The 13,787-nt window shown below is 35.5% G+C and overlaps 1 protein-coding gene across 5 annotated transcripts in view; it reads right to left on the bottom strand.

Moving 5' to 3' along the window:
* Positions 1-1,254: 1,254 nt before the first annotated feature.
* The window catches only part of LOC142347877 (uncharacterized), a 135,380-nt gene continuing 122,847 nt past the window's right edge, over positions 1,255-13,787 (bottom strand). For all 5 annotated transcript variants that reach the window (XM_075399026.1, XM_075399024.1, XM_075399027.1 and 2 more), the window contains one exon: positions 1,255-1,938. In XM_075399026.1, coding sequence (XP_075255141.1) covers positions 1,342-1,938 — 597 coding nt within the window. In that variant the 3' untranslated portion in view covers positions 1,255-1,341. The remainder of the gene's footprint in view (positions 1,939-13,787) is intronic.

Raw genomic sequence — 13,787 nt, 5'->3', positions numbered from 1 at the left:
TTGTAGATATAGATAATTTGTTAGTTGAAAACTCAAAATTAAATTCTGCATTTTTGATAATCAACGAGTAAAGTTAGCAAAAAACGGCTAGTTTTAATTACAGAGCACTCTCAGCGGAAGTAGAAATGGCCCCCTTATGAGTCTATAAAGATTGTATTAATGTTGTTTGGGGTACATTGTCGGCAAATTTAATCAAATTTGATTAAAGTAGCTTATTTCGTGCTGTTTTTGATGAAAAAGGCTGATTTTTGAAATACTTATCCAGAGTTTTTGACCAAAAAAATGAAATCAGAATAATCAACAAAGCTTGTTTGTCTTTAAAATTGAAATCAACGACACTATTCTTAAAAATTTTAACAAACTTGGCAAAAGTGACAAAAAATTAGGCGAAAATTTCGGAAAATGTGATTTGTGAAAATGTAAAAACATCGTGAATTCACTCTACTTTTCTCAGAAGTTTAACCTCGATAACTCCTTGTAGAAAACGAAAATTAAAAAAAAAATCTTTTTAATTCCATATTCTACGCTGGACGAGCTTTCTAATGATACCAGTCTCAACTCTCCACGATTAATATATCGATCGGCGAAAATTGACTGAACAAAAAAACCCATTTGAGTATATAGTTCCTCCCCCCCTCAAGAGGGGTCGGAACAAATATTAGTCAAAATAATATTATATTACCTTAAATTTACAGATAGTGTGATGTCTCAAACAAGATAAAACTTTTGAAGCATCCATTTTTTCTCGAAATTCTTTTTTTAAAATCAACGTTTGCGTAAACTATTTGTTTAGTTGGATTCAAACATGCACTCCCTTCGTCACAGTATCTTGTACCTGGCAATAAAATTAAGGTATTTTTTTTCTAATGGTATAAGTGTGAGTTGATGGAGCAGATGTTGTTTTTAACACTCATAATTTTCTCAACTTTCCAACTTTTCTCAATTTGATGCTTTGTTTTTGTGTTTTAGGAGGAAGTGAATTCCACAACAGTTTTTTTTTCAGAACGATTGCTTGATTTCACTAAAACTAATTTTTCCAACCTAAATGCTCTGATGGCGTATTAATGTGAACAATTCAAAACCCCAACAGCTACTGCATTTTTTTTGAAAAAAATATAAAGTGTAAACAACAAACTTTAAAGACTTTAACGCAAAATTTTAACGCGACCGTACAGGTTTGAAGCCTTGCCTGTAATCAGCTCAACAATTTCTAAGCTTATCAGATACCTTTAGGGGAACACATTCGAAAAACGGTTTTCAATAAATCCATTTTTTGCGTTGTAAAGAATACGGATAATTATTTTACTCGTGATTTTTACACCTTAAAAAGCGGAAATTAAGTTAAGTATTTCTGCTTATCTCTTTTTCATTACTGAAACTGACAGTTTTCTTGTTTTTCTTTTGATCTGCGCCTTCCGAACTACTCCGTTTTTGCTTTGTTTCCAATTTGCTTGCTTTCTTCTCTTTCGATGGCTTCGATTTCTTGCCAGAAGCTGTTTTGCTTCGACCCTCAGATGACTGGCTTCGACTTAAACGAAGACGACAATTCTTATTTGCGCTCTTCTCTGGTTTCTGTTTCTGTGATTTGTTCGTTATGTCTTGTTCGACTATTGGTGGCGTTGGAGCGGGTCTTGTCGGCAGTTTTGGTTCTCTTGAAGCATCACGTGACTGATCTAATCTTTCACCATGCGACTGAACCAACCTGGTTGACTGTTCCAACTTTTGGTCTCGTGACCTGTCCAATTTTGGATCAGGTGTTGGGTTACTAAGTTGCTCTCGCGATAGAACAGATCTTTTAACATGTACAGGATCATTGCTACTCTTCTTTTGGTCGGAATTGGACGCTGAAGATTCGGAGCTGCCTTCCACGAGACTGGACGAGATAGACTCTGCTTGGATGATGTCTGATCTAGTTTGTGATAGTGTGAAGGGAGAGCTCTGAAACAAACAAACTAGAAATCTTGACTTATTACAGACCGAAATGCCCATCATATCAAATTCTCGTTAATCAAAATAGTCATATATGATTTGTATGATTCCTTGATAGTCGCATGCAAAATGATTAAAAAGATCAAATTTAGTGCAGAATTGTTGCCCGGGCCGAGGTTGTCAACGCTAAGAAACGCAAAATTATGTAAGATTATCGTTGAATGCGTTGAATTTATGTAGATCTACGCCTGAGCGTAGATCTTACATAAATTCAACGCATTAAACTCTAATCTTAAATAATTTTGCGTTGAATTTTGGCGTAGATCTTACATATTTAGCGTTGAATTTTAGCGTTGATCTTACATAAATTCAACGCTAATCTTACATAATTTTGCGCTGAATTTTGGCGTAGATCTTACATATTTAGCGTTGAGTTTTAGCGTAGATGTTACATATTTAGCGTTGAATATAGCGTAAATCTTACATAAATTCAAAGCATTCAACGCTAATCTTACATAATTTTGCGTTGAATTTTGGCGTAGATCTTACATATTTAGCGTTGAATTTTAGCGTTGACCATACATAAATTTAACGCAATCAATGCTAATCTTACATAGATTTGCGTTGAATTTTGGCGTAGATCTTACATATTTAGCGTTGAATTTTAGCGTTGATCTTACATAAATTCAACGCATTCAACGCTAATCTTACATAATTTTGCGTTTAATTTTGGCGTAGATCTTACATATTTAGCGTTGAATTTTATCGTTGATCTTACACAAATTCAACGCATTCAACGCTAATCTTACATAAATTTGCGTTGGAAATTGGCGTAGATCTTACATATTTAGCGTTGAATATAGCGTTGATCTTACATAAATTCAACGCATTCAGCGCTAATCTTACATAATTTTGCGTTGAATTTTGGCGTAGATCTTACATATTTAGCGTTGAATTTTAGCGTTGATCTTACATAATATCAACGCATTCAATGCTAATCTTTCCATTCCATTTCAGACCACTTTACGATTTCAAAAGTTTTTCAAGTTTTTTTTTCAAAAAGTCAATTTTTTCACTGTTTCGACCCCTATACTTCACAGGTGAAAAACATGAGTTCAGAAAAAAAATCATTGTGTAGTAATATTTTCTCGTGCAAAATCCAGTTCAGACCATTTTACGATTTCAAATTTTTCAAGTTTTTTTTCAAAGAATTATTTTTTTTACTGTTTCGACCCCCTATGCTGCACAGGTGAGGAAAGTGAAGTCAGCAAAAAATCACTTTTTAGTGCTTTTTTATAGTCCAAAATCCATTTCAGACCATTTTACGATTTCAGAATTTTTTCAATTTTTTTTCAAAAAATCAGTTTTTTTCACTGTTTCGAACCCTATACTGCAAAGGTGAGAAACATGAGGTCAGAAAAAAATCAGTTTTAGTGCTCTTTTATAGTGCACAATCCAATTCAGACCATGTTACAATTTCAAATTTTTCAAGTTTTTTTTTCAAAGAATTATTTTTTTTACTGTTTCGACCCCCTATGCTGCACAGGTGAGAAAAGTGAAGTCAGCAAAAAATCACTTTTTAGTACTCTTTTATAGTGCAAAATCCATTTCAGACCATTTTACGATTTCAGAATTTTTTCATTTTTTTTTTCAAAAAATCAGTTTTTTTCACTGTTTCGAACCCTATACCGCAAAGGTGAGAAACATGAGGTCAGAAAAAAAATTTTTAGTGCTCTTTTATAGTGCACAATCCAATTCAGACCATGTTACGATTTCAAATTTTTCAAGTTTTTTTTCAAAAAAATTAATTTTTTTTACTGTTTCGACCCCTATACTGCACAAGTGAGAAAAATGAAGTCAGCAAAAAATAACCTTTGAGTACTCTCTTGCGGTGCAAAAACCATTTCAGACCATTTAAGGAAATCAATTTTTTTTCAAAACTTTTTAAAAAATTTAAATTTTTCCCAGTACCCTCACATGGTAAATGTGTTGAATATGCTAATTTAAATACTACAAAAAATCAACGCAAAATATGTAAGGTCTACGCTTCATAAGAATTGCGGCTCTTAAGGAAACCAAGGTACTGTGGCACAATGGTAGAAGAGGCGACAAGCAAACAGGAGGTCAACAGTTCGAGTCCCATACGCAACTGGAGGTTAATAGTTGAATTGGACGCTTTGATTTTTTTGTAAGATCAACGCTAAATTCAACGCAAAAATATATAAGATCTACGCTAAATTCAACGCTATATATGTAAGATCAGCGGCAACTAGCGTTGACAAGTCAGAAAAATCACCGCATTTTTCTTATATAATTTTGCGTTGAATGCGTTGAATTTTTGTCTTCAAATTCAACGCATTCAACGCAAAAGTATGTAAGAAAATTGCGGGGAATCTTCCAACTTGTCAACGCTAGTTGCCGCTGATCTTACACAATTTTGGCCAAATTCCTCGACCCGGGATATGAAATCAGTCACTGTAAAAATATACTCAGAAGATTTGTTGTCTTCTTGAGAATTGCTCTTCCTGGGTCGAGAAAAAATTGGAAAAATATGTAAGATAATCGGTGAAAAGTTGGTTTTTTCACCGCAAATTTCGTTCATAATTTTGCATTGAAATTTGGTGAATGCGGTGAAATTATGTAAGTTCACCGCTACAGTATGCGGTGAACTTACAAAAATTCACCACATTTCACCACTTACTAGAAGTTACAATCCTTGCACGGATTCGAACCTCTCACGTCTTGCATGTTGTTCACTTTTTCTTTCAACTGCGCAACTTCTCACTAAATTCTAGCAAATTTGTTTTGAATTTAAACCAAATTCACTCTACTTTTTGTAAAACATACGCGTTGAACTTTTTTAAGATTAGCGGTATTATAACAAATTTTAGCTGTGAATTGTGGTGATTTCTTGTAAACTTACCGCTTACTCTCGTAAGAAATTACATAAATTCACCGCTTAAAAAAATTTCAAAAATATGTATGATTACTCGTGGGTAAATTTTCAATGGGTTGTTGAGTGAAATGCGTGCTTTAATTCGCATTAGCAAAAGAAGACGTAAGCTGTTAAAGGATTTTGTTCTACGTTCCTCGCCTTAAATGATTGGCAGACATGGTCATTAATGAGTGCAGTGGTTTCTGATAAAAACATATCTTGGACTCTTTTTATCCCTGGGACAAAGAAGTGGTTAATTTGTTTAAAGTCAACTCAAAGTTAATCAATTCAAAGTCATATCGAGCAGTGACATTAGAATATCTTGACAGTCAAAATTTAATGCTACTTTCTATCGAAGCCAAATTGATTTGTTCAATATTTATTTTTAGTGGCAATATTAGTACGTGATGATCGTTATTGAAGTTTAACTCAAATAAGAAATATTTCAGCATCCCCATTACGACTTGAAAATAATTCGTCAGATTTTCTGCGATTGGTTTGCGAGTCAACCTGCTATTGATACAAAACATTCGAAAAAATTTCTACATGATTTACAAACTTCCCATGACATCAAATTTATAATGAAAAAGTGACGTTGAGGAAAATTGTTCACATTCTCTTGACATCTGTACTGTATCTACAATCAATCGAAGATGCAATTTTGACAAGTAAATCCACGTGGAGAGCAGCTAAAAAGGAGCTTGAAATACTACCGAAAATCAGTTGAAACTCGTGATGTTTGTCTCAATAAACTGAAATACAGTGCGTTTTAAATCACTAATCTTGAGCAGTTTAACTAACTTGTGAAAGGAGAAATAACTTTGATATTCTCAATTTTTCCTTCTGAGAAACAAAGTTCCTAAGTAAAAGAAAGATTGTCTAAACTACCAGGTCAGTTAGTTTTAATTTTACTCGCTACCTTTTCTTGTTTATTTTTAGTTGCTGCTTTTTTATGAAGCGTAGCATAGATTGATATTGGTGTTACTTTAAGCAAGTTGAGAAGCAAAAATGATTTTTGATTTATCGGAATATTCAAAAATGAGTTATGGTCTGACATCTCTTTGGTGTCACAGAGAAATGTGGGAGATTGTTAAAATACTAAAAAGGAGGCCAACAGTAGCGAAAATATAGGGCTACAAACTGTGTGAATTGAATTCCTCGTTTAGATTATAAATTTGAGTTATTAACGCAAATTCTTTAAAAACTGATTGTTTCAATTTGAATTATCTCGCATTCTGAGCCAAACAAGTTTGTTAGACAGCGAAGTTGATCAATTAGTTTGAATGGCTAACTGAACAACAATCAATCCAACTTTAATCTACAGTATAGCGGATAATTTAGCAAACAAAAATAAAGGGAAAAACCTAATATCCGGACAGATTTGAGAATTCTGAAATGAACTTGGCGTGGTAAAGTTTTTCTTGTCTGTAGTAGGTGAGCATCCCTTTTATTTGGTCGGGCGAACCGGCCAGTAGTTGAAAGACTGCTGTCCAATTTGATGAGGACACTGTCAAAAGCACCAACAAAAAAATAAAACGAAACAACATTGGAAAGCCTGTGAGGCGAATAGAAGAAAGCAAGTCAAAAACTAAATTGAATTTTGAACCCTGACAAAAATAAATGATCGATGCAAAACGAAAAGCAACCAGGCATTTCAATCTTGAAAAACAAATTTTGGTAGAGTACCCGTACAGTATCAGCCAGCACAAATCCAATACGACAAGAAGGTTCAGAATTCTGTGGAATCAGTTAACAATAAACGAAAGCTTGGCTACAAAATTGCGGAGACTCAGAGTGACTCAGCAAGTTGAAGCTCGTCTACTAACAGACGGTTTATCTTATAGAGGAAGAGATTCCCAAGGAATATCAGCGTGGCAACAAGTTTGTAACTTACACAGGAGATTTTTTGAAGAACATCTTAAAGAGGTAAGGGAGCGCAAAGCGAGTTGGGATTAATATTGGCTTGCATATATACGCAGAAGAATGCAAACAACATTGAATGTAGAGGAAACTAATTCAGCTAAAGCAGTGCACAAAAGCCAGTGTAACAACAACTATCTAACGGACAACCCAGTTGCTCACAGTCCAGCAATGCAAATGCGTAAAGAACAGATGAAGAAATTCGATATCGGATTCAAAACCAAGTTGCGACTAGAACATGCACGTTTTGAAAGGAGAAAATTAGAGCAGAACAAAAAAATAGAAGTTTGAAACAAATCATCAACTACTGGAAGAGGAGCGTGAGCTGGAGAGCAAGATCAAGGGAAAAGCATTAGAGAATATTGATTTTCGTTTTCAATAAACTAGTTCTCGAGAAAAATAACCCCTCAACTGGATTCCATAAAAGAAAAATTTTTCCACTGGGTTTTAAAACCGACAACTTCCTAACACCAGATCAATCAACAGCTCACTTCGAAGTAACCCTTGATGTGAACAGTCATAGTCACTTCGGGTGATAGCACAGTTCGCGCGACCGTTCATCAATCGTTGAAGACTAAGATATTTTCTAACGAGTTGGTTTACAACATAACAGTGATTTACTCATAGGCAAGGCTAAGTGAGCAATCTCCGAAATGGGCTGTTCTAACAATTGTAGGGTGCAGCTTGGAACATACAGCCGAGGAAATTTGGAAGATCTCATCAGATTTTGAATACACAGCTGGAGAGTCACCGCAAGGCAAGCCAAGTGAAGCCTCACGTTTCATCCGCTCTCTCTGTTATTAATTCTAACTCTGTGAACATTCTCAATGAGTACGTATAAAATGTTGGCGGGAAAACCAAGCTCGACAATGTATATGGCAGAAGATAAACTACAACAAGCTCTCAAAGAGAAGTGGTGGTTCTATATCGATGATAAAGATGAAGTCTGGCCCAATCTAAATATGATTGAAAAACGGCTACCTAGAATAGAATTCGTGCATGACAGGTTTCAGAGTGTAAACAAGAAGCCGAATGAAGCACAAATAGAGACAAACTGTTCTGAAAAACATCGAAATTCAGTGCTGGTTTGAACGTGAAAGAAACGATTCAAGTGCAAAGTAACAATTGTTTGCTAGCTGCTGGCGCTCAAAAATACTTGTATTTGTCCATTATTCAGGAATTTGAGTGTGATTAGTTCTTACGCATCAGTGAGGAAGTAACGCTCATGTCATGGATCTCTGGACAAATGATATGCAATCAAAGATTTAATTTCAAAGCGTGTGGTATCAATGGATTTACCAAGAGAATCAACTAATGCTACTTTCAGATAACCAAATGGACGAGGGCAATCACCCAGTCAACTTAAGTGCAGCAATAATCAATCAAAGCAATGGAGTAGCAAGCTTCCTTCGGATAGTTTTTGTCTCTATTCACAGCGGTGGCAACAGTTTGAACACATATGGTGGACCAACTTCAATAGTGAATCAACGGTTTCATTCATTGATCGGAGTGAACAAAGGAAGTAAAAAGCCCAAGGCAACGATGTTACGCTCAACAAAGCTGTCATATACTGATAGAAGAAAATAAGGATAAAAATATTCCTCTCAAAACAAATGACTTCTGTTCAAAGCTGCATGCAATCGAAGCGTTTGCACTCATGTCAACCTCGTTGGGAAACATTAACTATTACAACAAGCTGATTTAAAGCTTCAATCACTTTAGTTTTCTATTCAGCAAACTCTTGAACTTGATGGAGGTTGGCATCACCTTGGTCAGGATGCTTACGAGCTATAACGACCAATGACTACAATGCAGGAACACGAAAAGAATCTTCCGCCGTTCTAACAGAGCTAGGATTGGTAGTCAGTGGCTCAATGACGGTAAGAAGAAGATTGAGTGCCCGTCAATTTGCAATCGGAGAAAATGCGAAATTAGATGAGAGTTTTCAAATCTCGTGGGACATAGAAACATTCGCTTCCAAAATCAAGGTCTCCATTTAGTCAAAGAAGGAACTGCTGGCACAAAAGATGCCAAAGTGAACGATGAAGCTTACAGGCGAGCGTTATGAAATGAGAAGGCTGTGCAATAAACCAGAGCTAAAGATACCAAACAACAACAGCTCAACCTTGGGCCGGCTTTACTCACTGGGGCGAAAAGATTCCAAAGTGTCCCAAACATTAAAGTTTAGTACCAATAGTCAATAGATAGAGATGTTGAAAAGCGGTTAGGAAAGATATCGGACAAATCCCAAGAGAAAAACAAATTCCTTAAAGAATGATATTTGCGACATCGCCCATCCAGTGCTCAACCCGAACAAGACTGGGCAAGTAGGACGTTTTTGCAATGCTGCATCAATGTATAAAAAGTATGCATAAACGAGAAACTAAAAGCAGGACCTCATCTGCTACACGAGTTTAATGGAACGATATTCAGACTTCGTGAAGAACTAATAGACCTAACAGCTGACATTAAATTGATGTCTATAAAGTTGGAAATTTCCAAAAAAGGATAGGAATTGCTTGAGGTTTCTATGGCGTTCAAGAACTAACGAACCTGTTCAAATATACAATTATCAATGTCAGACATTTGTAGCTAAAGGTACATAAACTACTGCAAATATGGCTAGAAAGCAATTGGGACTCAAAAACGATGAACAGTATCCAATTGCTGCAGAGGCAACACAAAACAACTTCTACATGTACGATTTCATCAAATTGGTAGAAACCCCTGAAGAGAACCCCTTGTTTTTGAAAAATGCCGAGTTGCACCACTGACACATCTTTCAATACCACAATTGGAATTGCAAGCGGCAGTCATGGCAGTGATGCCGAATGAACAGAGAATCAGGGAACACGAACTGGAGATAAATAGTTGCAGTTTTGTTCAGTCTCAGCTACTGTTTTGAAGTGGATGCACAGCTCCAGTTGTAAACAATAATTGTTTGTGGCCAATGTAGTACCTGCGATACTGGATACAACTGATGTTTGTAACAGGAAACATGTGATTGGTACCAACAACCCAGCTTACTTTGGCACCAGAGCAATCAACGTTGAGGAGCTCAAGAGAAGTCAGTGACTCACTGGGCCTGCCTGTTTGAAGCGACCACAATGTAAGTGGCCAGAACAAGCTAACCTAATTTGTGCCTGAGAGAAAGAGAATATATCCTAATTAATCTACATGATGCAAGCAAACGAAAGGAAAGTTCCTATTCAGAGAGTGCGTTTCAGTAACTTTACCAGGCTAGCGAGTACAGTCGCATAAGTGAAGCGAACATTGAGAAAATACAAACCAGCAAAAGTTGTATTGAGAGTTGAAGAAAAAGAAAAGGCAGGAAACATCATCTTCAAGTTCTACAGCAAAAACAGTTTGATGAAGAAATGAAATCTCTCAAAAATGAAAACAAAAATCTAAAAGACAGCGATTTCCTACAATTTTCACACTTTCTTGATAAAGAAAGAATTTTTCGTGCCAATGGTAGATTAGTTAAAAGTCCATTAGGCTTCAATGCAAAGCAGCCAATATGGCTACAATGCGATTGAATTTTTCTTAGAAAACGAGCACAAAGACAATCAACACGAGGGTACAGAGCATGTAAGAGACATTGTAAAACCAAACATGAGGATTCTAGGCATACGTAACGTCCTGCGATCAATCAAGAACAAGAGTATTAGCTGCAGAAAAGCCGAGCCCAAAGATAACAACAGTGATGGCCAATCTACCCGAAGAGTTGTTCGATGCTTCACCGGGAAATACAGATGTTGAATCAATTACCTTTGCCCTTTCACTGTGAAGGTTGGGCGAAGAAATGAAAAAGCGATGGTGTTGTCTGTTTACATGACTAGCTATGAGAGCGGTGATTATAGAAGTGGTATCCAAATTGGACATAGACAGTTATCTCATTGCAATTATGTAATTTATTTACAAAAGGCCAACTTAAGCACAATAATCAGCAACAACGGGACAATTTTGTTGGGGTACGGGAAAATCTTGGACTAGATCTTGCAGAGTACGTTTTCAAAGAGGAATCAGATAGAATTTCTACCTACTCAAAGCGTCTCACTTTGAGGGAGTATGGGAACGGGGGTCAGAAATTGCAATAATGCAATGTATGCTTTCTTGGGGAACAAATCAAGAAGATGTGTATTGGTGAGTAGACTTTGAAAGCAAGACGGTTGATTTCAATCACTTCAGACGTAATGATTTAGAAGCATTGATTCAACCTTTTCTTTCTTGGCAAAGAGAAAGTTGGCTTACCTTATCTACCATGCGAAGAGGAAATTGTCGATCGTAAAATCTTTCGACAATTTCAAGTGAGTTCAAATCTCATTTAGAGACAGATTTTTTGAAGAATTTGTTTCCAACGTTCAAAAAACTGGCATAAAATGACAAATTACAAACTCGAAGAACTTAAGGAAGGAGATCTTGTTTGCATGGTCATAGACAGCAATAAGCAGGAAAACTATAATCTGGGTTGAGGAACGGAGACCATCGATGGGTCTGAAGGTGTCATTTAATCAGCGGTAGTTCGAACGAACGACGTAGGAGACTAGTAGTGAAGCTCCTGTACTGCCAAGAAGTGATGTTTCTGCAATGAAAAACAGGGCCGGTGAAGTTGAGGCTAGCATAGTTTGATATTGGTGTTAGCTTAAGCCAATTGACAAATTTAAATTGATTATTGAAACATCGGAATAATTATTTTTGATTTATTTTTGACATCTCTTTTGTGAAGAACACTTGCTAGGAGGTTAGCACCTTGCACAACCATAGCCAAATTATAGGGCTACAACTCTTTACAATTAGATGTGCAGGTTTGGATTTATAACTTGAGTTATTAAAAAACTAATCAAAAATGAGAGCGAAACCTCTGTGTTAGACAGCAAAGCTCAACTCATCAAAATCTGAGAGAAACAGTTTTGTTAGACAGCAAATCTTAACGATTAATTAAAGAGACTAATTGAACAACAAGTAATGTAACTGTAATCTACAGTAGAGCGGAAGACACAGTTCACAAAAGTAAACTGTAAAAACGTTATATGAATGATTTGAAACCGCGGAAACGAACTGTTGGTGCAAGGTTTCCTTGTCTTTAATAGGCGAGCAACCGTTACAGAAGCTTTGTTTTGATCGTTCGTATTAATTCCTAATTGTGTTGAAGTACTTTGATTTGAGAGTTGATTAAAAATGTACGTTTGGCGTTATTTTTGCTTCTGGAAACACACTATCATAATGGGAGTTCGGTGTTTGCTTGGCATTACGGGTTAATGCAAAGCCGAAGTTTGCTTCAGCCACATGTTGAATACCATGGTCAAAAACGATGAGAGGTTTGACTTAATGTGTTCGTCTACAATAAAATAGAGCTGTGCGATCCGTACAAACTTTAAAATTTGCACCGTAAAAGTTATTTCGAATTTATTCACACTAAACAAGTGATAGGAGTACTAGTTCTTTAGAAGAGCATTTTAACTCTCATGTATTAAATCCTGACGTGTTGAGGCAAAGTATGAGTTCTGATGTGTTAAAGGCATAAAGGCAATTATTATGAGTTTCATTCTCAAATTAGTTTTTGTTGTTAAAAAAACTGCGCCTATTCCTTGGTGACTTATGTGCATTGCTCGGTGGTCTCCTTATAGAGCTCTATTTGTCCAAGGGCTAATTTTAAATTGATTTTGCGACAGTTGGCATTATTTGGTTTATCGGCTGGTAAAATGGAGGTAATAGTATCAGTTATTTCTTCAATGTTAGAAGGCCTCTAGAGTTTTTATTCGAGAGTTAATTTTTTGAAACAACGCGTTTTTCACAACAAGGCGGCTCGGTAATGTGCAATGGCACATAAGGTTCCGACCCCGCCCATCCACAATTTTGGCATAATTGTCTACCAAATGAGGAACAAATAGAAAAACCCAAAAATTTTTTTTTGCGAATCCCAAAAAAGCGCAAGTCTTTTTCAAAAAATTCTGTATGAACGATAAGATAACCTCAAAAAAACAAATAACTCAGTAGAGTAAAAATTGATGCATTAGATTGCTGTAATATGTCAATATTAAGAAAGCGAGTCAAAACGAACAGCAAAATCAAACAACAACAACAACAACAACAAACATTAATTACATCAAAAAATTTATGTCCCTCTTAAAAACTAAATTTAATAACAAAGTCCAAAGTCAACATACCGTCAGATAAACCTGAAACTAAACAAAATTAACTTATAAATCACCAGAAAACATATGCGACCAGTCCATAAAAAGGTTTGGTAACAATTATACAAAAAAGAACAAAAACAGAAAAGTAAAAAAAATTAACTTATTTTTTTGAAACAATTAACTTCAAAGTAATAAATACCATTAGGAATAAATTAATATTACCACAATTTTGCGATTACCACTGCTTCTATAGAAGGGCATTAGGACCTGACCTTATTCATTTTTTAGAGCGGCTAAAAAGAACAACAAAGAACAAACAAAATTTCAATTGAAACTTGCCAGAAAACGCTGTCAAAACCGTCAAGCCAAATTTTGGCACTCAAAAAATATTTGATTGCGCCCTCTTCAAACAGCTATAATGTAGTACGTGGCCATTCATTAGTAAGACTAGGTAACAAGTAGACAAAAAAGCGAAGTGCCAAAGTATGTAATACTTTAATTTTTTTTTCGAAACAAAATTACATTCAATGTCATGAAAGGCATTAATTACAAAAAGAGCTATTTAAATATCGTTGTTTTTTCATGAAAAGGAAACCCTCGAGACCTGTAATTATCCAGAATATTTCTTGCATCTACAAAAAGAACGTCAAATATGACAACAATCAAATTAATTTAATTTTTTTTTGTGAAAAAGCGGTGTCGAAGCCAGTAAGGTCATAACAAAATCTTTAAAAAAAAGATTTTGGGACACCAATCTCTTTTATTCCCTTGACACCCATAATGTCATATTTGACCTGTAATCAACTAACGAGATTAGGTAACAAAAAGAAACATAAAAAGAACAAAATTGCGAAGTTAAAAAA

This window comes from Convolutriloba macropyga, chromosome 10 (genome assembly GCF_964194025.1).
Source record: "Convolutriloba macropyga chromosome 10, txConMacr16.3, whole genome shotgun sequence".
In the NCBI taxonomy this organism is placed as follows: Eukaryota; Metazoa; Xenacoelomorpha; order Acoela; family Convolutidae; genus Convolutriloba; species Convolutriloba macropyga.
This window is presented reverse-complemented; position numbering and strand designations above follow the sequence as displayed.